The sequence below is a fragment of the Emydura macquarii genome, unplaced genomic scaffold (assembly GCF_026122565.2).
Source record: "Emydura macquarii macquarii isolate MOO-44397 ecotype Brisbane River unplaced genomic scaffold, CSIRO-AGI_Emac_v2 contig_2948, whole genome shotgun sequence".
Classification (NCBI taxonomy): Eukaryota; Metazoa; Chordata; order Testudines; family Chelidae; genus Emydura; species Emydura macquarii.
Genome location: NW_027133085.1, coordinates 3202206 through 3227242, shown reverse-complemented (window position 1 = coordinate 3227242; position 25037 = coordinate 3202206). Strand labels below are relative to the sequence as shown.

Here is a 25037-nt window from a genome sequence, read left to right as displayed (position 1 = left end):
ATTGAAGTCACAAGCAAAACTCCCACCAATATCAACGTAAGCAGGGTCTGAATGAGCTCCCCCATGCTGAGCGAGCTGGGAGGAGGCTTCAGGACCAAACTGTATTTACATCAACACACCCACTCTGCACATGTATCCAGCAGACAGAGCTGTGTTGTCAAAGTGATCGACTTTGGCTGGTGTTGGGTTAGAAATCACTTTACAAATTCATTTCACTTGAATGCAGAGATAATGAAGTGTTGTTATCCCTACTGTATGAGCAAAGGAGAGAACTGTGCTAAGTCTGTCCTGATTGAGCAAGTCACAGTCAGCTGAACTGAACTCATTAAGCAGGGGGATCGATGCCAGTCCCCTGTGAAAAACAGAGGGAGTGGGGTCAAGTGTCCTTGTGGGGAGGTGGGGCTCTGCCTAAGAGCCCCAGACATGGATTAACCTGCCCCCTCCCGGTAAAAGATAGAGCTAATTAAGGCTCTGTTAGGAGTTTTCCGGTTTATTAAACGATCACTAAAGCTGAAATCACTTGTTGTGGGATAGGGCTCCTGCCCAGCTTCAGCGCTGAGGTTCACCCACTAAGAACTGACAATCACTGAGAGTTGAAATCACTGAGAACTGGGAGGAACCTCAAGAGAATGACCAGCAGAGGTCACAGGAGAGAAGCAGATATCGGAGGAGTGGCCAGCGGAGTAGTGACTGGCTGAGCGGCCAATGGAGTAGAGTGGCCAGCAGGGTGGCTGGACAGAGGAGTGAGCAAGGTGGCAGGTGAACTCTGCAGCTGCATCTCTGAACTCTGGGTCTGCACTGACCTGTGAATGGGATGCTGTGAAGGGAAGGGCACATCAAAGGAACTTCTGTTTGCTGGGATTTAAAAATCTGAAGCAAAAGGACACAGTACTCTGGAGTGGGTGTTTTGCTCATGGTTTTATGCTTATGAATCCTGTTTGCGGCATTTTCCCAAGTTAATGGTGGGTTACTTTCCCCTTTTTATTAAACATTTCTTTCCTACATTCACTCTCTGTGCTTGTGAGAGGGGAAGTATTGCCTCTAGAGGTACCCAAGGGTGGTGTGTAATTGTCCCAGGTTACTGGGTGGGAGCTGGAGCCGGTTTTGTGGTGTATTATTGAAAAGAACTCCTAGATACTGAACCTGGCCCTTGTTGCTGCCGACTTTGCCTGGCAGAATATTAGCAGGAATGGGCCAATACAAGGTACAACAGTAGTACATTTCCAGTATTGTCAGGACAATGTCCCTGATTCCCCAACAGGATCATTCCTATCTTGGCAAGGAAAAGTGACAGCCCTTTAAAAATAGCATCCGTCATACTAAAATCTACAAGTGACCTCCTGTTAGCATCATGAGTATAATAGATAGAACTTGTGTTGAAGTTAACCATGACACTACTATGATTAAAAAGAATTTGTGGTAGAACGTTCAGTAATTAGGCAAGTAAAGTGACTAAGAGGAGAAGGAATCGAAAATGGTCAAATTCAAAACAAAACAGCGAGAAACAAAATTATTTTAAAAGGCGCAGACCATATTTGAGAATAAAGGGAGCTTTTTCTGAGTAGGAAAACCCGGAGATGACGACTTCTGAGTACACTATGGCATGTGAAGAGGGGTCTGCATGTGTAAAATTTTCTCTGCTATGGGAACTGAGGACTAAGGCATTTCTGCTGCTGCATATGAGACAGAGTGAAGACTGGAAAGAGGATTGTCTGAGTGAAGAGTAGATGTTGGAGATAGAGCCTTTAACTTTTCTTTTGTTTTAATCTTTATACATTAATAGCAAGTGCGAAAAAGCTACTTATAATTGCTATGCTGGAATTTCTTCCTAAGTGACAGATTCAGTTATTTGTTTTGGACAAAATCCTATGCAAATCCTTTGTAAAAGGCAGATGGCTTTCTGTAGCAAAGCAAGAACTTGATACTTGCGGAAGTCCAAATCCTGCACCTGACTGGAGTTAATGGGATTTTTGCCTGAGTAAAGACTGCAGGGTCTGGACCTTAAGACTAAATCCTGCATTCCCAACTTGGTATTTACTCAGGTAAAACTTTCACTGAGATCTATGAGAGTTTAGCCCAAGTAAGAACTGATTAAGGACTTCAGGATTTGACCTTTATTGCGTCTAGTTCCCAGGCACCCCAACATCTCCAAGCTCATCATCAAAAGCCAGTTCCCCACAGATCAGGACACACCAATTCAAAGTTTCACCAGACCCGGTCAGAACAACAGATACAAAACCTGCAGATATATCTCCCTACAATGATTAATACCCTCTCATAACACCTCTCTCAAGATCCATGGGTCCTGCACATGCCTATTTCAACATGTGGTGTACCTTATTCAGTGCACTAAATGCTCCAATAGCAACTATGTGGGTGAAATCAGACAATCACTATGCTCTCAAATGATCTCATAGAGGAAAATGATAAAAGACAAAAATGCCCTATCACCTGTGGGTGAGGCTCAGGGAAATGTTACAGGAGAGTTTTAGCAAAGGAGGAGTTGAGAGAGGTTGAAAGAAAAGAGTTTTCACACCTCTTCTGTGTTTTTACACTCTTTTTCCTGTTCCCTTTTCTCATTTTTTTCTGCTTCTTTCAAGCTTTTTGCCCCTTTCCTTTTCCCTTCCTTATCCTCACCATCCCTCATTTCCCTCCTATCTCTACCCCACATATTCATTCTGCAATGGAAAACCTAATTTCTGGCAAGTCTTGATTTTTTATTTCTTTATCTTTGTGACCTTAATATTTTAATGTTGTGTTTACAAGAGGAGGTATTTACTACATATGCAGAGAGAAACTTACTTCTGCTGTTTTACATTGCTATTTGTTTATCATTACCCAATTGTGCAGCCCTATCATGCAAACATATGATGAAGGGTATGTCTATATTGATGGCGGCACCGTTGGCATCGCCGGATTGATTCTTCGGGATTGATTGAGCGGCAGTGGAGACCCGTTCAATCGATCCGGAAGTCAATGGCGTTAATCCACTCCCACAAAAAGATTAATGCTGCGTCGATGGGAGGGCAGTTTAGTGAGGGACGCCACGGAGCACCACTCTATGTAGCTTGCATATCTCCTGTTGACTGCCGCTGAATTTCGCCGGCAGTGTATACCAACCCTAAGAGAGAAATCTTTTGTTTGGTTTTGCTATAAGGTCAATTAATTGTACAGTCTGATAGGCCATTTTCCTGCCCCCAAAGTAAAGGAGTTTGGGTGATGACTCAGAAGAAACAGATCCTTAGCCTCCTTTTTCTTTGCTCCATGGTAACAGATTTCCAGTTATCTGAAGAACTCCAGGAGGAGGTGGGGTAATTTTACATTTGAGAAACCAGCAAGAGTTCTTATGGTTTGAGGCTGTTGGAGAGAAGCAGGCTCTTACAACGGCCTCAATTACATCCGTACAATTCTTCTGTCATGTAGCTATGATGCAGATTCAATACATGTCCTATTCTTACAGATCAAGAGGTTATTAAATAGTTTTCCCACTAGTGGTCCAATTACTAATTGAGTTTGGATATATTTTTTTGTTATTTGTTTTTTGGATTGTTAAGTATGCACTGGAAATTCAGATCAAACAAATCTAACATGTGTGTACTTTTAGCTGTCCTCCTCAGTAAATCTTTTCTTAGTATGATGGAAGATTATAACCCTTTTAAGAGGAACTAATCTTGCGGTTTCCCTTGAACGACATTTGCACAGGTATTTGAGAGCAAGGGAAAAGGTGTGTGTGTGGGGGGGGAAATGTTGTGACCCTCAGCACCTCTGGCACAATGGGGGAGGGAGAAGCCACAGTGTGTGTTCTCAGGGAAGCACAAACTCTGCTTCCTCCTATTGCCCCCAGGGTGCAAAGTACCCTAAATGGAATGGTGAAAAGGCCTGGGTATGGCACTGTAGAAGTACCCTGTCACTGGGAGAAACCTGCACATAGTCCTTCTGTGTGCTGGGGACTTTCACCTTGCACATTGTATTTATATATAAAAATAACATTTGAAATTTCCACATTGAAGTTCACCAGAAAACCAGATATTTCAAATAAGTTTTTTCTTAAAGTAAAGCAACACTCTACTTAGTACTAATTGCTTTGGAGGGGAACACACCTATTTACATAAAACAATTTACATTCATTTATATATGATAGAAAATAACTGACAAAAAGAACAGAAGATAAACACAAGTGTTTAAGTGATAAAAGGAGCTTAAAGATAAGTTATTGAAACAGACCCCCTGATAAACTAAGAAGCTCCACAACCAATCACCTGTCTTGAAATATTTTGAATATTAACACATAATAAATGAACATAATCAATGTTTGTAATTGTGACCATGTAAATGGACAGAACTTGCATAATAAAATGATTCATACCCAAATAAGTATCCTGGCTTAAGTGATAAAAGAACAAAGAAGGAGCACAATATGCCAGCTCCCATGATGGAAATGGTCAGACAGCCCATCTACAGAATATCGCTGGACATATAGTGCATAGTCTGGCCAATTCATTGATTACAAACCTTTTTTGTTTTTGTGATCTTCACCCGGCAGTTCTGCAGATTGATATTTCTCCTTTGGTGTCGTTTTGTTTTGAGAAGTTGCAGGTAATCCTCTATTGGTTTTCCCTGCCTGGCTTTGAGAAGTGTTACCACAGAAAAGCCTCTTACTATGCACAAAAATTTGTTTACTAGACAGCTGTGAAGTGCTAGGAGTTCTGTTACTCTTCTCTCTATTTGCAGGATGTGGCTGTACTTGTACCCTACTGAGTACCAGGTTCTGCATTCCCTCCAGCATTTCTGCTTCTTTCCTCTTATTTTCTTCTTCACGTTTCCTGTAATTAAAGTCAATATTATAAATACTAACAAAAACAAAATATTACAGCATGTTTCTAAAAATGATTCCATTATCAGTGGAAACAACATAAATCACAATATGAGCTTGATATTCAATGTTCTTCATGCTTTTATTTTCAGCACTACCCACCAGTGGAACAGGTGCATATGGTGTTGAAGCATCTCTGTCTGACAAAGTGTAACAGCTGAATTTGGTCAGTAGCTGAATTAAGGTAAACTGACATAAATCAGGTTTAGTCTATCTCACAGAGGTTTGAACCACGTTAATAGAATCGATTTGAAAAACATACTTTAGTTAAACCATTGGAATTTTTTATAAAGTCAAGGCCCCAAGAATAAAAACCACAGTCAGAACTGAATCTTTATGTTTTAGTTTTAGTTAAAAAATCTTGAAGTTTACTTGTTTAAAAGTTCCCTTATGAATCATTTACTTGAAAAAATAAATTAATATAAACAGGGCCAAGTCTACACATGAAATGAAATAGTTGAAATACAAATAGAAGTGTCTGTATAAAATTAAGAGATAATTTGAAAATAATTCTTAGAAACCATGCACATTTATCAATGAAACATTCTATTTTATTTTTTGAACTTTTTATTTTTTAATTGTTAACATTAACATACACAAGTTTTGAATACAAATAACAAATCTTATTCATAACCTGTATTTGTTACCTTTAAAAGATTTATTTGTGTTTGGTCAATTTGTGTTTGGTTATTATCTGTCTATTTATTTTGTTCAAATTCCAAAAATGGTAACCATATATTATAAAAACTACTTGATGCTGACGTAAAGTTGTCTGTCCTTTTTTTCCCATGGAAGCGATTTCCCATACTATATTTCTTCATGTCACCAATGCTATTATTAAAATTAGTACTTATTCTGCTGTAGTGCCTAGAAGCCCTGGCCAGGATAAGGCCCCACTGTGCTAGGACCTATACAAACACATCAGACAACATGATTCCCGCCTCAAAAGGTTGAAAATCTAATGTAAAAGGCGGCACCAAGTGAGTGCAACAAACGATAGGAAGGAATGGGCAGAGGGGAGGGAAACAGTCACATGGTTATGTAGTCTATGAATAAGCAAATGTGGATTGCTTGATTCAGTTCAAAGGCTTTTTCTCTTTTATTAAATAATTAATAAATTGAATGAGCTATCGCCAACTGCTGTACAATCTACTCATCATTAGTTGGCTAATTTCTTGTTGCAGCAGAAATGGCTCTGGAGGAGGAATTTGGAGGTGGAGATGGTCACATTCAGTTCAGGTTCAGGGAGGGCATTCTACTTGTAGGTGGCATCATGGAGGAGAGTGCTGACCATTGTGCGAGAAACAGCTGGATGTTTAGGGCTGGCAGAGTGGAGAAGGGAGGGAACATCATGATCAGAGAACATTTTTCAAAAGTACTTCTAACATTTTGCTTCTATGTCATCTGTCTTGTCTATTTAAGTGGGAAGCTCCGCAGGACAGGAACTGTCTCTCTCATTCTCAGTGTATATACAATGACTAACACAATATTGTCTGAATGACAGTGTGGAACCTATAGCCCCCAAATAATAGAAGAGTGGAAGGGAAGGTGAGGACAAGAAGCTGGATTTTGAGGCAGCGTGAAATGGGATGCCAACGTTGGGATTCAAAGAGGGGTTGACAATCAGAGCAACAGACAAGGAGTATGATCCTAGTAGCTGTGTTTTGAATTAATCTTGAAGCAGTGGTTCAAATTAGTCACGTTTGTAGATCAAATCATGTATCTTTCTTATACAAAAATTGATACATATTATACAAATGCAAAATATGTAAAACCAGAGATGTGAATTCAGAAGTTGTGTAAACATATTTTGTCAATAAAATAATGTGTTTGATTTAAAAAATGGAGGCCATGAGTCTGAAAATAAACATCAGGTATGTAGGAAAGATGATTCTGGCCAACATTAATCATAGAATCATAGAATATTAGAGTTGGAAGGGACCTCAGGAGGTCATCTAGTCCAACCTCCTGCTCAAAGCAGGACTAACCTCAGCTATATCATCCCAGCCAGGGCTTTGTCAAGCCTCAGCTTAAAAACCTCTAAAGATGGAGACTCCACCACCTCTCTAGGTATTAAGAAAGGTGTATCTGTTTTATAAAGTTCTGTAACTTCTTTAAAAATAAATACAAGTGGAATTGCACTCCTTTTAAACTCTGAAGGCTTTTCCTTAGAAGTGGAATAAATCCCATAATCTGTGGCAAACATTATCTTACACTTGTTTTTATAAATAGAAAACTAAGCTGTGGTTATAAAAATAGTGACAATTCTTCCTATAAAAATGGACAGGTGGTAAATGTCAGATCATGTAGCCCTCTGATATTTTAATTTGCTTCCAATGCTGTAACATGGTTTGCAGACTGTTGACACATTAGCTCACAGCACAGCGCAAGACAGGTTAGTTATGCAGCATGTCATCATCAGTTTCTGTGATTCATATCAATGCCAGTATGTGTCATTTCAGTGTGATCTGTCAGGGAGAAGCCTTAACTTTATCTGTCACTGCTATCTTAGCATGTATGCTCTGCAGAAGAAGCTGATTGAACCCAGGTGCCTGAAAAGCTGCTAATTGATCTACAAACTGCTCTCCTGGCAGCTTGAGGTACTCCAGCATTCCCTCCGGCTTTGATAAAAGTGGCTGGTTTCAAATAATAATATTGGCATTGCACAGACAATGTCTGGGTGTCTGTCTCATGCACAGTATAGATCTCACTGCCATTACTCTGCCATTTGATCTGATAAATTAGACCTTACTATTCACAGAACAGTCATTTTCCTTTCTTCCAGAGACACAAACAGCCTACTCCCTGAATCCACTATTCAGTCCATAAAAGAAATGACACAGGCAATGTACAATCAACTGAGTAGCTTGAACCTTATCACTCTGAGTTCAAGTCTATCTGTTGACTAGCAGAACAACCCAAAAGGTTGTAACTGCAACATTAGGCTAATTATAAAGTTTTTAAACTGACATTGGACTGGGAAGGTGGGAAAGAAATGAGGGTTTTTTCCTGTAGAGCTGCTTTTTGCCAGTTTTAGGAACTTAACTAGTGAGATAATAAATCCATCGAGTGACTGGGCTACTATGTCAAGTCAGACCACAATTATGCAACAGATCCCTGAATTATGAGAAGAGAACCTCAGAATTATATGGCACTGTACCTCTTACTCTCATGCTCCCTCAGTCCAATCAGGAGAGTTTACCTTGTGGTTTATTTTATTTATTTTGAGATTAAATTCAATTTATATTACACTGTGCCAAAATCTACAACTAGAATGTGCTGTAGAATTTTGTATTGAAAATCCAGAATTGCATTGTAGAAATTGTTGAGGGGAAGCTGGACGTTTTGACTGCTGAACAGAAAACAGTTGGGTCTTTTGGCACCCAAGGAAGGCATAGAAAGTAGTTTGAGGTTTTTGACAACCAAGAGTAAAATTCAGGCTTTGAAATTGGGTAAAAGACACTTCTCCCTTTCCCCTCCCCTCTTTCCAGAGAGGAGAGCAGGTGATTTTTTAAGTTTTGGAGATGGTAGGTGTTGAATTCCTCATTCCACACACCTCGACAATAACGAGTTACCTCACTGAGCCCTGCCCTGATATCTACCACTACCATCCAACAGAGGATTACACTGATATTTATGCTACTTAATGTATCAGAAGTTTGAAATAGTTAATATTTCCATTTAAGCTGTCCTTGCTAGTCTTCACTATTAACAAATCTTTGAGATGAATGAGCAGTTCACACCACTCAAAGCTGTTTTTTCAAGATGTCTGTAGATTCCAGAGGACAATAAGTTTATACTTGGTTCATATATTTGCAAGAAAAAGATGTAAAAGTTTATGAAAACAAAGAATGGATTCTGGAACACAACAAAGTAGCTAATTCTAAAAGATGGATTATTGTTTTCTCTATTTTGGTCCCTTAAATGTAGAGGGGTCTCCCTACAATAAGGAGGGACAGCTGGAAGGAAATGCAGTTTTTAGTTTCAGTTCACATACAAAATGTTAGAGAGTCATTCACTACATTCTTACTCTCACAGAGACATTATACCAAATATTGTGGTCAATTTTTCTTAATCTGAAATAAAATCCATCCAGGTCTACGGTATTAGTAACATAATTATGGATTTTTTTGTTTATCTGAGTGACTTACATTGACAGTAGCCCTTTAACTGAAAGTGGTATTGAAGAGTAACACTAAAATGACAGTATTTCAAAACAAACAGAGGCCCTGACAGACTCTACGAGTTCAAGAGCATTTTTACAAAGTGATTCCAAGCGATCCGCCATCTATGTCTGGAGCTGCAGACTCAAATGGTAACCGCAGTCCAAATATGCCTGAGGCTGCTAGACCATATGGCTGCATGCACACAGGTAGTTCAATATGCCAGACTGCACCACAATGTGTTACGTGGATATGCAATGGGAAGCGCACTGCAACATGCTTTGTCAGTAGGCAATCAGGCCCTGGCAATTTTGCATTGGAGAAAACATTACCCCTGTGGTCAAACGCTTATTTGGGACCCGTAAGCACCCAGCAGATCACCTCAGCAGGAATTTCTCCCCAACTCACGAGTGGTCTCGGAAACCCAGTGCCCTGCGGTTCATCGATGCAGTTTGGGGCATCCCGACGATTAACCTGTCTATCACAAGAGAAAAAAAGAAACGCAAGCTGTTCTGCACCCAAGAAGGTCCTTGGTCCAGTCTCCATGACTGATGCTTTCCATCTGAACTGGGAGTCTGTACTCCTGTATGCCTTTCCTCCAATTCCAATCATTCCACAGGTCATTCTTAGCTGAAATTGGATTGTGCCAAGCTCATTCTTATTGCTCCAGCGTGGCTGAGGCAATGTTGCTTCTCCAATCTCCTCACATTATTGGTTTGGCCTCTGATAGCCCTTCCTTTTCATCCTTACCTCCAGACTCTGCACCAGGGTCTGATTTGCATTCAGTGCTCATCTGTCTGCATCTCATAGTATGGATGTTGCATGGCTAGATGATGAGGAACAAAGTTCAGAGGTGGTCAAATAGGTCTTGCTTAACAATAGGAAGCTCTCCACCAGGGTGGCCTATTTGGCCAAATGGAAGTAATTCTTGGTATGGTCATCAGCCCAGGGAGTTCAACTGATGCTGGCTTGTATCCAGGACATCTTAGAGTACCTGTTGCACCTTCAGTCTTCTGGTCTTGCATTTAGTTCATTGAGAGTCTACCTGACAGCAATTTTGGCATTTCATCCACCTATCTATGCGAAGTCAGAGTTTTCAAACTCCATGGCAGTGAGGTTGTTGAATGGAGTCACTCACCTCTACCCACTGGTTAAAGACCTTAATATTATTTTAGCGGCTCTTATGGACCTATGTTCAAGCCTCTGGTGACTTCTTTCTCCCTTCTGTGTCTTGTGGCGATAAGGTCTGCAAGAAAAGTTTGCAAGTTCAGGCTTTGATGGCAGACCCTCCTTACAACCAATTTTCCAAAGACAAAGTAACCCTGCGGCTACTCCCTAAGTTTTTATCTAAAGTAGTTTCTCAGTTTCACTTGAATCAAATTATATATCTACCAGTGTTCTTCCCGACGCCACATACAACTTCAAAGGAGCAATGTCTTCACACATTGACTATCAGGTGATGTTTAGCATTTATCTGGATAGAACTAAACTTTTTTGTTCCTCAACCTGGTCTGTTTGTTTCATATGTGGAACAAATGAAGGGTCAAATAGTCTCTGCACAGACCATCTCTAAACAGATAACTCCCTTTATCATGACAGCATATGAAGCAGCCCAGGCTCGTCCAGGGTTACAAGCTAGTTCCACCAGAGCTCAGGTGATGTCAACAGCGTTTCTAAATGACATTCCTCTATTGGACATGTGCATACTTTTGCAAACCACTATGCCACTATGGCTGTGTCCAAATCAGATGCAAACTTTGGGAAGGCACTCCTGCAGTCCTTCTTTAAATAGACTCTGAGCCCCACCTCCTGCAAGTACGGCTTGTAAGTCAGCCACATGGAATATACCGCTGCATCTATTCAAAGAAGAAAAAAGAGTTACCTATCTGTAACTGTTGTTCTTCGAGATGTGATACAGAACTGTCTTCCATGACCTGCCCTCTGTCCCTTCTGCATTGGTATCTGTACTTTTGATGTTTGGTGCAAAGGAACTGAGAGGGTTTGGGATGGCGCTGCCCTTATCCAGCCAGGAGAAAGGCTACAGTCACAGGGCGTGAGTGTGGCCCCTGTAGATACTGCTAGGCAAAACTCTTTAGCTAGAGTGTGTGGGGTGTGCACACATCTGCATGAAATTCATGTCTGCACCAGAAGAAGTTACTCATCTTGTGTAGTGACCATGGTTTTTCAAGATATGTCCCACTATGGGTGCTCCCACTGTAGGTGTGCTTGCATACACGCACTGCTGATCAGAGAACTTCAGTAGCAGTATCCGTTAGGTGCACTCATGCACTGTCTTCTTCTCATGCTAAGCCACGACTCTGGTCAGTGCGCACAAGCTAATCTCCCTCAGTTCCTTCTCTATCACACAGTCATTGACAAGAACTCCAAAGTAGAGGGGAGGATGATTGGTTGTGGAGTACCCATAGGGACATACACCTTGAAGAACCATTGTTACCGCATAAGGTAATTTCTTCTTCTTCTTCTTCAAGTAGTGTCTCTATGGGTGCTCCACTGTAGGTGACGCCCAAGCAGTATTCCTTCTGTAGGACTGGGACTTCAGAGTCAGGTCAGTTACAGATGACAGCACTATGGAGCCAAAGATGGCATCAGAGGCAGAGTTCTTAGTGATAGCATAATGTTCTGTGAAAGTGTGGACTGACGCCCATGTCACCACTCTACAGATATCTGAGATAGGGACATTCTTAAAGAAGGCTACGGATGAAAGGATCAATCTTCTGGAGTGTGTATGAATAGTGTCTGGAGGGGTTACATGATGAACTTGGTAACATTGACTAACGCAGTTCGAGACCTACTTGGAGAGTCTTTGGGCTGATATTGCTGAGCCCTTGGATCTTTCAGTGATGGAGAGGAAAAATCTACAGGACTTCCTGAGAAACTTTGTCCTGTTCAGGTAGAAGGCCAGGGCCCTCCTGACATCTAGGGAATGTAATATAGCTTCCCTTTTGTCTTGCTGAGGCTTGGGGTAAAAGGTTGGAAGGTGAATCAGTTGTATCATGTGGAACAGGGAAGTTACTTTAGGAATGAATTTTGGATGTGGCCTGAGAGCGTAACCTTATAACAAGATGATACTGTGTGGGGGGATGTGCCATCAGAGCAGCTATTTCTCCTGTTGTTCTCACTGAGTTAATCACTATCAGGAAGGCTGTTTTCATTGAGAGGTATGTCAGTGAACAGGTGGCCATGGGTTCAAAGGTAGGTGTACTCAGTCTTTTCAGTATCAGGTTTAGGTCGTCCCATATGGGAGTAGAAAGTTGAAGTTGTGGGAAGAGGTTGACTATACTCTTGAGGAATCTTTTATTGGTTGCATGTGACAGCAATGAGTATCCCTTTACTGGTTAGTGGAAAACTGTTATAGCAACTAGGTGGATTCTGAGCGAGCTTAGAGACTGCCCCAATCTCTTTAGGGTCAATGATATGTGGAAGAGTTGCAAATGTCGGGGAGATTTGTTGGGAAGCACACCAAATCTGAAGCCTGGACCATTTTTGCAGGTAAGTATGTTGTGTCAAGGATTTGTTTTACTGTGTAACAGTACCTCTTGTACCTCCTTTGAACAGGAGCTTTCTAGGTGTTGAAACCAAAAAAGAACCATGCCTTGAGGCGGCGAATCCCCAAGTTGGGATGTAGGGTACATCCACTGTTTTGAGAGAGGAGATATGGAGTGACTGGAAGAGGGATCCGTGGGCACATCGCAAGCTCTGACAGGTAAGGATACCAGCTCTATCTCGGCCAAGTAGGACCTTTGACGGAAGGGGAAACAGAAGAAAGGTGTAGAAAAAGTCCCCATCGCAGGGAAGGAGGAGAGCATCGCTCAGGGAGTGCTGTCCAATCCCCGCTATGGAGCAGTAGCGTAGACATTTCTTGTTCAGGTAAATGGCAAACAAGTATGTGGTCAGTGTCTCCCATTGTCTGAATAGATCATGAAGTACTAATGGGTCTAGCACCCATTTCTGGTTGTGGGGAAATTTGTGACTGAGATTGTCCGCTATCGAGTTGTGTGCACCTGGGAAGTAGGCTGTTGACAGTATGATGTCATGGGAGATACATCAGTTCCATAGTCTCATCGCCTCTGCACAGAGGGAAGGTGACCTGTCTCCTTGTCGATTTATGTAGTACATGCAGACTATATTGTCTGTTAGGACTCTCGTGTGTGATTCTTTGATCAGTGGGAAGAAGTAGGCAGAGGCATTCCTGACTGCCCTTAACTCGAGGAGGTTGATGTGAAGTAATATCTCTGTGGGTGACCATTTGCCTTGTGTCATGAGGCTGTTTAGATGTGCACCCCACCCTATAAATGATGCGTTTGTGGGGACAAGTGAAGGGGGGTTTTGAGAAGGGGATCCCTTTGCAAATTTAGCTGTGTCCTTCCTTCAGTCTAAGGGGTTTTTGAATCTGGTGGGTAGTCACGGGTTTGTCTAGTCTAGAGACCAGGTTCATAGGAGGCAATTGTCCAGGTAAGGGTAAATCATATTCCCTTGGGAGCATATATACATGGCCACTACTGAAAGAACCTTGGAAAATACTCTCGGGGCCAATGATAGTCCGAAAGGGAGTACCCTGTCCTGGTAGTGGTCTTGTCCTAGAATGAATTTGAGAAATTGTCTGTGAGTTGGTAGGACTGAAGTATGAATGTAGACATCCTGAAGGTCAAGGGTCAAAAACAAGTGTCCCAGTTCCAATACTGGAATGACAAGAGTGACCATCTTGAATTTTTGAACTTTGAAAAATTTGTTGGGAGTCTCAGGTCTAGTATGGGTCTCCAACCTCCCTTCCTCTTGGGTATTAGGAAATAGCAAGAGTAGAACCCTTTGCCTTGTAGAAGTTAAGATACTGGTTCTATGGCTCCTAACTGGAGAAGACGATCTACCTCTTTTAGTAAACGCCAGTGAAAAGGGTCCCTGAAGAGGGATGGGGAAGGGTGTTGTGGAGGGATAGGGAGGTAAAATGGACAGATTGCCCATTATGAACAATCTCTAGAACCTAACGGTCTGATGTAACACGCTCCCAGGAGCTGCAGAAAACTGCCAACCAGTGGCCAAATAGGTGGGTAGCGATGATCGGCTGTAGCAGCTGGGGGGAGTGGTTTATCAATTCCTCAACCATCATGTCAAAATTGGTGGTCGAACGTAGATGGCTGGGCTGCGGAAGGTTGCGGGCCAGATGGTTTATGCCTCAGAAAATTTATTTTTCTTCCTCTGTGGCTTGTAATAACGTTGAGCTGGGTATTGGGAGGTGCATAGCTTGTACTGGGGCTGTGTACTGAACTTTCTCTTCTGTTCTGGTGTGTAGATGTCCAGCAAATGGCGAGTGGCCCAAGAATCCTTCAGAGTATGAAGGGAGGCATCAGTGAAGAGCTTAGTGCCTTCAAAGGTAATGTCTTCAACACTGGACAGAACCTCCTTCGGGAAGCCTGACAGATGAAGTCAAGATGAATATCGCACCACCACTGCCGTGGAGATGGATCTGGCTGTGCTCAGCTGTGTCAAGGGAAGATTGTAGTGTTGTCTTTGCTACTAATTGTCCTTTCTGACTAATGGCCTTAAATTGGTTGCGAAATGACTCAGGCAGCTGATAAATAAAATTGTCCAGTTTTGAATAATTGACATAGTTGTATTTCACTGAGAGGGCTTGGTAGTTGGCGATTCGAAACTGAAACATGGTCAAGGAATACGCCTTCCCCCTGAATTCTGTCCCCCTGACCGAAATGATTCCAGTCCCTGTCATTGGGAGTGAACCTCATCCCGTGTTGACAGCCATGGGAATTAATGGCGTCCACCATGGTGGAGTTGGGTGGAGGCTGGGAGAAGAGGAACTCAGTCTCTCATGCTGGGACATATTTTTTGTCAGCTTCCAAGTAGGTGTCACTAACACTAGGATCTGCCAGATGGTTTTTACTGGGTCCAGAATGGCCTCCTTAATAGGTAGGGCTATCTTGAGGAAGAGAATGACTGAAATATATCAAGGAGAAGTCAGAAACACCAACCATGTTGGGTGTCCTTGACTTCTTCTAGTGGTATTTGGAGAGTGTCCACCACTCTCTTTGCTAAGTCCTAGAAGAGGTGAAAGTTGTCTGCCAGAGAAAGTGGGAGAAGCATGATGGCCACTTCAGGGGAGGAAGATGATATAGTTCCCAGGGTAACTCCTTCCTCAATACCCCCTTCCCGTTCCGCCATGATTTCTTCCAGAGGTTCGGAAGCTGTGGATGCCACAGCGGAAGGGGGTGCCTCGAGGGTTTTTGGGTGGGGCTAGAAGCTCATGATATGCAGCCAAGGGTCCCAATATGACCACTGCGGTGGGGGTGGCATAGAGGTCAGTGGTGGTGCCCATGGGTGTCCATACCACGACGGTGGTGGTGGGGCCATCTGAGGATATGCTCAAGGACCCCGTTGATATTGGACACCATAAGGAGCCTGTGAGGAGTACTGTGATGTCATCTCCTCAGATTCACTATTCAAGCCCTCACTAGAGAGGGGGGCAGCATGGCAAGGCAATGGGGAAGATTCCTATGCCGAGCGAAGACTCAGTGTAGAGGTCCCAGCATGAAGGAGAGAAGACTGGTACGTCAGCTATATGGAGGTCCCTAGAGTGTTGGAATTCCAGCGGTGCTGACCAACTTGGTGCTGTTGGCAGTGCTGGATGGGGAGGGGAAGATGTAGATCTTGTCCATACTGGTCACTCTGGTGCCAAATGAGGCATTGATGACGGTACCAATGCAAAATCATGTACCGGTAATCCCTTCTTAGAGGAGTGCTTACTCCCGTCCTTGTCCCTTGGTGCCATTGACTTGGTGCCCATGCACATTGAGTCCATGGGCTTGTCAATGGTAACTGCTGCTGAGGACTTCCGTGAGCCATTGATACTGGACAGAGAGGGTCTTGGTGCTGACAGTACCAAGGATACTGAGCGTGCCAGAGAATGTTTGCCGCTATCTCAGGGCTCACTGTGGGGACTTTCTGCTCTCATTTTTGACGATTTGTGAGAGGCGTCAGTGGCTTGTTTCTTCGATCCACAGCCTTTAGATGTTGAGGGCTGTGGGGAAGACTCATTTCTGCCAGGTGATTAGTGGCATGGGTCTGAAGAGCTGCCTTCATGAAGATGATCTTCTGTCTGAGCTCTCTATCCTTACGAGACTGGGGCCTGAGTTGCTGGCAAAGACCACACTTTTGTTGAATGTGACTTTGCCCGATTCAGCGAATGCACTGGGAGTGCTTGTCTGTGACAAGGATCGCCTCTTTTCAAGAGAGGCATTTCTTGAAGCCTGGTGAACCACGCATACCCCATGGGCGGAAGGATTCCCAATGAGAAAAAAGAGTAGGAAAAACTAACTTTAAAAAAAATTTTTTTTAGTAAGAAATAACTAAGAAAAGAGAAAAACCAACTAGAACTACAATTTCGAACTAGGAGGCTAACTAACTATAGAAATGTAAATTGAAAGTAATGATCCTACCGGATTCTAGCCAGGGTAGTTGAGAAGGACCTGAGGGGGGTTAGACCGCGTGCGCTGACTAGCCTCATGGTGCAGCACAAGGAGAGACAGCACATGAATGGGCCTAACAGACACTGTTACTGAAGTCCTCTGATCAGTAGCACTGGGACCCATAGGGACACTACTTGAAGAAGAACAACAGTTACAAGTAACCTATTTTTAGAGAAAAAACCAGAGTCCTGTAACAACTTAAAGACTAACAAATTTCTATGGGCATAAGCTTTTGTGGGCTGCAACCCACTTCATCAGATGCATGAAGTGGGAACCACAGATAGGCGGTATATACTTTTATAGATGACCACAGATAGGAGGTATAAATATTTTTAGAGAGCTTCCTAGAAATGGTTATATAAGATTTTTGCCACAAATATACGTAGTAATGACAGTTTATGGCCTGATCTTATAATCCTTATGTAAATGAGTAGTCTGAACGAAGTCAATGGTACTACTTGTGTGATAAGCACTACGCAATCATATAGGGCCCTGCTGCCCCCTCAGTTCCTTCTTACCGTCCATGACGGTCACTGGAACTTTCTGCTCATCCTTGCATTCACACAAGCATTCCTCTCAGTGGACTTTGGTCTTCCTTTCCTGTATATAGTTAATTATAGTAGTTAGAATTTACAATTTAGTTTTAGTTTAGTAGTTAACAGATTAGAACTCTGCTGACTGGGGTTATCCCTTCGCCAGCCACAGGGAAGCCGGCAGAGTGCGACCTGTGCTAGGCCACTTGGACTTGACAGCTGCCAGCATAATACCGTCAACGCCAGGAAGGGATCCATCAAGTCTGATACCGTTGGACTCTCCACCAAGGGAGAACCATCGGAGTACAGCCCTGGCACTACCATCAATGCCAGAGGCATTTGAGGCAGAAAGGGAGCTACCATTACTCCTTGTACTGCCATCCCCATCAGGTGTGAATGGTAACCAGAGGCGAGATTGGCCATGGCACTGAGGCCACAGGTGCCATCGAAAGGGAAACTGGCAGAGTCCAGCAGTACCAGATTTGCCAGATCCCTTCCTCGCATTGATGGTACTATGCTGGCAGCTGTCAAGTCTGATTGACCTTAAACGCTTACATCACCTGAACCTCGAGTCCCTTTACCTCATGACCTGGAAGCTCTATGGCTGAACTCCTTGGAGCTAGCATGCTCTGATCCAGTTCAAGTTGTTGTTTTTGGGAGCAGAAAGCTGTCCACTCAGGCCATGTATCTGGCACAGTGGAAAAGGTTCTTGATCTGGTCAGTGCAGAAAGGTGTCTTGCCCACACGATCATCAGTACCATGTAGTCTGGACTACTTACTACACCTGAAAATCAAGGACCATCAGTGTCATCGATTACAATGCACCTGGATGTGATTTTGGCTTTTCACCCATGGGAGAACTGCCAGTCTCTCTCTGCAAACTAAATCTGTAGTCATTTTCTCAAGGGGCTGGACAGACAACCTATTTCGCCCTGGGACCTTAACCTGGTATTGTCAAGGCTCACAGGTCCCCCATTTGAGCCCCTGGCAACATGTTCTTTGTTCTATTTGTCCTGGAAGGTGGCCATCACCTCGGCTAGAAGGGTCTCGGAAACTAGGGCCTTTATTTCAGAACATCCATACACGGTCTTCTTTAAGGACAAGGTCCAACTGCACCCTCATCCAGCCTTCTCCCAAAGGTGATGTAACAATTCCATAATAACCGGGACATATTTCTCCCAGTCTTCTACCTGAAGCTGCATGCCAACAGGGAAGAACAGAGACTTCATTCACTAGATGTCAAATGAGCACCTGCCTTCTACATAGAGAGGACTAAATAGTTTTGGAAAACTACCCAGCTTTTCGAAGCAGTGGCAGACAGGATGAAAGGGCTTCCAGTCTCAGCCCAGAGAATTTAATAATGGATCACTTCTGGTGTCTGCCTGTTCTACAACTTGGCAAAATCTCTGCTCTGACCCCGATGGCACATTCCACAAGGATGCAAGCGTCTTCAGCTGCATTCATGGCACAGGTAACCATCCAAGACATCTGTAGAGCGGCAATGTGATCTTTGGTCTACACTTTTGCAACTCACTATGCCATCGACGATGCTGGATTTGGCAGAGCAGTGCTACCGTCTGCTTGTCAATGAATTCCAAACCTTCCTCCTACATCTGCTTGGGAGTTTCCTACATTGGAATGGACATGAGCAAACACTCAAAGAATTCAAAGCAGTTACTAACCTTCCATAACTGTTGTTCTTTGAGATGTGTTGCTCATGTCCATTCCAAACTCCCCATCTACCCCCGTGTCAGAGTTAGCTGGTAAGAAGGAACTGAGGGGGCAGCAGGGCCCTATATACTGGCACTATGAGGGTGCAACTTCAAGGGGCACCAGAGCCGACCCGACAGTTACCATAGATGGAAGAACTTTCCAGCGGTGCTGCTTGGGGCTAGCACACATCTACGTGGGAATGGACATGAGAAACATCTCAAAGAAGAACAGTTAAGGAAGGTTAGTCACCATTTTTTCAAAGGAAATTCTGAGGTATCAGTTTATCCTAATTCAGGTGCTTGGTAAGATGCACTATTTTGGGTACATTTTGTTTTGGCAGATACACTATTTTGGGTACATTTATCTGAAGCTGACTGTAGGATGGACTATGATATAGAAATACAAGTGCTCATGCAGACTGAAAAGATACCAGTCTCTACTGATAATGTTCCGGAATTGATACAAGAAACACAAGAAGATCCTCAAAAGGATTACAGTTAATGTCTGGCTAGAGACAGAGAGATGCTCACCACTAGTTCATCATTACTGATCTGTTCAAAATGAATTAATGTTTGCTGGTAACATATTTAAAATGATTCTGTGCAGCATGAGGAAAGAGATGTTATGTTGCATTCATGAAGATAATCTGAGGAAGGAATTATGCATGAGGACAGCCACTGAAATTCCTTTACCTGTCTGGTCTGACCACAGCCTCAGGAACCAAGAACCAGCTCCACCCCAAGCTTTCGTAATGTCACTGAGAGACTTAAGTGATGGACACAAGCACCTAACTTCCTCCAACACCCTAAGACGCCTCTCAGTCAGGCTTCAGGCGAAAACATGGCATAGAGGCAGCCCTCCTGGGCATGATGGATAGATTAATGATAGCCTTGCACAGGTACCACAATTCCGTTTTCATACTCCTTGAGTCTCAGCAGCATTCATCACTCTTGATCATGAATTGCTGCTGGGCTACATAAAAGGAACTGACAGGAGTGGCTGAAACAGCATAGAATCATAGAATCATAGAATATTAGAGTTGGAAGGGACCTCAGGAGGTCATCTAGTCCAACCTCCTGCTCAAAGCAGGACTAACCTCAGCTATATCATCCCAGCCAGGGCTTTGTCAAGCCTCAGCTTAAAAACCGCTAAGGATGGAGATTCCACCACCTCCCTAGGTAACCCATTTCAGTGCTTCACCACCCTCTTAGTGAAAAACTTTTTCCTAATGTCCAACCTAGACCTCCCACCCTGCAACTTGAGACCGTTGCTCCTTGTTCTGTCATCTGCCATCACCGAGAACAGCCTAGCCCCATCCTCCCTGGAACCCCCTTTCAGGTAGTTAAAAGCCGCTATCAAATCCCCCTCATTCTTCTCTTTTGCAGACTAAACAAGCCCAGTTCCCTCAGCCTCTCCTCATAAGTCCTGTGCTCCAGCCCCCTAATCATTTTTGTTGCCCTCCGCTGGACTCTCTCCAACTTGTCCACATCCTTTTTGTAGTGGGGGGCACAAAACTGGACACAATATTCTAAATGCAGCCTCACCAATGCCGAATAGAGGGGAATAATCACTTCCCGTGACCTGCTGGCAATGTCCCTCCTAATGCAGCCCAATATGCTATTAGCCTTCTTGACAACCAGGGCACACTGCTGACTCATATCCAGCTTTTTATCCACTGTTACCCCCAGGTCCTTTTCTGCAGAGCTGCTGCCCAGCTCGTCGGTCCCCAGTCTATAGCTGTGCATGGGATTCTTCCTTCCTAAGTGGAGGACTCTGCACTTTTCTTTGTTGAACCTCATTAGATTTCTGTACTAGATCTATTCATTTCCATCAGACAGGTCACAGGGCGCTAATGCACGAATGCCTGTATGAGTCTGTATTATCCCCATCCTCTTCATCGCACACAAAGTGATTCAGTGGTAGCAAAACGCCATGGACTCTAATGCCAACAGTTTGCTAGCAACATTTGTCTCTGTGTCTCTTTCTCTTCTGCCATTACCTACATGTCTCAATGATGTAAGAAATAAATGACTGGATGAAGAGTAGCTCAGATAGAGTTTAAAAAATTCAAGAATGAAAGTGCTAAAAAGAAGGGGGAAATTTCTGAGAAACTCTACAACACAGACCTCACCCTCAACTCAAGATATCTGATAACTGATGCTGAAAACTTGGTACAAAACCTCAGGGTCTTCTTGGATCCCTCATTGCTCTTAGACACACTAATTACATCAGTGCCTAGGAATGCTTTTTTACCATATTTGGCTAGCCAGAACACAATGGCATTTGGACGTTCAGGCTTGGGCTGGTACCCGGACTCAAGGGTCCTGCAAAGTGGGAAGGTCTCAGCACTCGGGCTTTAGTCTCGGCCTAAACATCTGCTCTTCAATTAAACAGCCCTGCAGCTCAAGCCCCATGAGCCTGAGTCAGCTGGCATGCATGGGCCAACTATGGGTGTCTAATTACAGTGCAGACATACCTAGAGGGTACATCAACACTGCAAAAGGAGGTGTATTAATTCTTAATTCATTTTACCTAACTGACATTAGCCAACTCGGGTTAAAATAGCAGTAGAGACACAGCAACTTGGCTTTTAACCCAGGTAAGCAGCTCAGGTTCATCCCGAGGCTGCCCTGTAAGTTTTAACATGAGCTGCTAACCTGAGTTAAAAGCTGAATTGCTGTCTCTTCAATGCTATTCTAACCGAAATTAGCGAACACAGATTAGTTTATCCTAGTTAAGAACATACCTTTTTTTTTTTTGGCAGGATAGTCATAGCCTTGGTGAAATGACAGACTTTAGCTAGGAAAGCCACTGTTATGGACTGAGATGTAGGCAGTATGATCTAGTTGTCAGAGCAGGAGTTAGGTCTAGTGGGCAGAACAGCCATCCAGACTGGGGAACGAAACCAAAGGTCAGCACCAGAGTCAACTGCCAATTACCAAATCCAGCAGTCAAGCCACAGTCAGAACCAGGAATCAAGGCCGAGGGTCAGAGCTGAGGTCAGATACCAAATGCCAGAGCCAAGGATGAAGCCAGTGTCAGTATCAGAAGTTGGAGGCTGGGGTCTGATGAGTGAAGATGAGGTGTAAGGGCTGAGACCGGAGGAGAAGCAAGGATCAGGGCATGCAGCAGAAGCATAGTGGGAACAGGAGTGAAGGCTGGGGTGAGGCAAGAGCCAGGAGTGGAACAAGAATCAGGAGGAAGATTGAGTGCAGGAGGCAGGCACAAGAAGGATCCAGTGCAGCCGCAACAGGAAATCACCTTGTTGCTCAGACAAATTTCCTGAGCCTCTGGATTAAATAGTGTGGTTGGACCAATTGGTGGAGCCAGGTGGTCCTCCAATCAGGGATCCCATGGCTGAGGCTACAGTCCTACTAGTTTCTCGGCCCACCAGGTTTCAGCACACATTGGTGATTTATGGTGTTGGTATGTGTGGATCAATCATGTAGCTACTCTTATTTTCAAGGAAGAGTTAATAATAAGTTGCAGTAAGCAATATGCTGTTTAAAGTCTTCATTTTCTTCAATCCCAAATATTTTTGCTAATACCTGTTTTAGAACAGAAAAAGCCAGAGAGCTGACATACTAGACTACAGCTCAGTATTCTGGGAGAGGCAGGTAACCAGCCATAGGTACACATATCTGTAGTGATGTGAACAGTCTATCCCATTGGTATTCATAGAGAACACACAACATTTTTGTTAACGAAGCTTCATGAAGTTGTCAAATAGCTTTGTGCTGGAGGAACTTCCAAGAAGAAATATTAATATGGGTCAGTTGCAGCTTTGAATTTGCAAAGTTATATGGATAACTGATAAGGGAAACATAAGAGCAAATATCTCCACAGTTCATGTATTCCATAAGTTTTTGCATGTGGGTGATTTGGAATTTTTACTTTTTAAGAATTGATTCTTTCCAGAAAGTTCCATTTTGCTGCCATTCAGGGCAGTGGCAAAATTTCCTTTAGCTTCAATGGAAGCTATGTGGAAACTCTGGAATGTGGAAACTGCTGGCTGAGGCTGCTAGTGCAGATGACTACAGTTTCTCTTTTATGTTTCAAACATTTCCCACTGTAGTGAAGCAGTGCAAGGCACAGGAAGAACATGGGACACACTGATCTGGTCGTTATCATTGTCCCCATTCTAAGCTTCAGTGGCCCAAAAGAAAACCAAAACAACTGAACTGTCAGAATTAATTTTGCTTTTCATCTTGTCCTGCTTCTCCTCACTATAAGCTGGAGTTTCTTAGTTATATAGCCTCTTCTTTTTTAGGGTCTTTCCATGCTTGAGATGGTATTTCCTCTGTAAAAGGAGTTTTAACGTTGGCAGTCCTCAGATATTCACGCTCCTTTCCCTTGGCTAATAACAGTACAGCAGATTGTGAAAATAGCTTGGGATGTGGTTGCTGGATCAGTGGGAAAAAACCTGCCGACAGCTGATTTCTTCTTTGGGCTTCCTGACACTTTTGGCTGCATAACACAGCCTGAAAAATAATTCTGATTTAAAATTTCTGTACTTCCCTCTCATTAATTGACGTTGCAGAGTGCCTCAACTACTTGGTTTCCTTACTATATACTTTCAAACTTGGTAATGTCACTTGCCACAGAACGTAAGAGATACTGCCATATTTAGTCTTCCCATTACCTTTTATTCCTTTGTCCTTGTTCAAGACTACCATAATCTACAGATTCATTGTTAGAATCCTTTTTTTCCATTCATTCATATTCTACAACTCTGAACTTTTATCAGATTCTTGTCCTTTTCAATAATTAAGTTTTTTATTCTGGAATTACAAAGCCATAGATTTCATTGTGATCTTCATTTGCTTGTAACATCTCTGACTTCTTCAATTTTTGTTGTCTGCATCTGGCTGTCTGAAGACGCAAGCAGACATCACTGAATTGGTTCATATTTTGAGTAATTTCTTTGCAACTTTAAGAGTTAAAAACTTATATTGTTTTAAATGAAAACCTAGATTCTAGAACACAAGATGACAGACTCTAGAAAAAATAATGGATTTGCTTAGTTGCCAGGAGCCAGCCTCATTTGATCACTGTGGACAGCAATCAATTCTTCAGAAAGGTCTCTGGAACTTACCCTAATAAATTCACTAGTTCTCAATTGACGAGCAAAAAAATCATAACACTAAACAAAAGCCCCAAAATAGAAGGTATTAACCAGACAGTATATCCAGTTAAGACTCTGGCAATTAACGTGTATGATCAGAGCAAATGATCCTATATGCAGCATGATTTTTTAAACTTTGCCATATACAAAGCATGAGACGGGAGAAATAATTTGTTACTATCCCTGTGACAATGACAGTGCTATGTCTCAAAATCCAGTGGCCAAGACCAGGTCTTCTCCTATCATCTAACCACCTAATCATCTGTGCAGTTTTCTATAAGGTATAAAATATCTTTGTTTAACCAACAGGAAATAGGTTTATATAAATGATATGCTTATGCACTCAATCAATTAGTATATCTACAGATGTTATTAGCAGTTGTTATAAAATTTTCAGCACTTTTTAAATGCCATCCGTGTATTTGTCTTCACTTCTTGTAACAGTGAATTATTTACTACAAATTGCCTATACTTTGAGTAAAACACTTCCTATCAGTTTTAACGTAACCATCATTATCTATCCGTATCATTTTTAGGTGAAGTATCAAATTTTTCTTAAACAAACTAACTCAATTTGTGGGATGATTTATATATAACTAAGAAAAATGAATTAAAATTTGGGAAGAGAGTTTTAAATACAGAAGTTGAAGTCTTTTTTTTTTTTTTTGTTCAACCTAAGAAACAGTTCACCACCACTCTGGATCCCCATATGCTGTCTACATTTATTTGGAGAACAGGTTTATCAGATCAGAAGGGTTATTAGCTGACTGTACGTAGCTAAGGGAAACACACTGGCCAAGTTTAACTGTAGAACGCACAGATGGATACACAGAATGGTGACAATATAATGTCCCCTTCAGTTTATGACAGATCATAAAATTACAATTAGATAGAATTTGTTACATGTGGCAACTTGATATGCCTGTATGTTCCAATTGTAGTTCAACTCAATTTAAATAAATATTTTCACCCTACTTGATACACAGACTGTGTTTCCACTATTTTCAACAAATCAGAAACAGTATAATCAATTTTATAACATACATTAAAAACACATAGGAAAACAACACAAACACTCAATATAATGAGGGAATGATGTCTTATGACATTTTGTAGATAAAAGTATCACATATT

General features: G+C 42.6%; 1 protein-coding gene across 2 annotated transcripts in view; it reads right to left on the bottom strand.

Annotated features, from left to right (window-relative positions):
• INVS (inversin) overlaps positions 1-25037 on the bottom strand; it is a 170841-nt gene that overhangs the window by 21686 nt on the left and 124118 nt on the right. For both annotated transcript variants that reach the window (XM_067569819.1, XM_067569818.1), the window contains exon 13: positions 4513-4823. In XM_067569819.1, coding sequence (XP_067425920.1) covers positions 4513-4823 — 311 coding nt within the window. The remainder of the gene's footprint in view (positions 1-4512; positions 4824-25037) is intronic.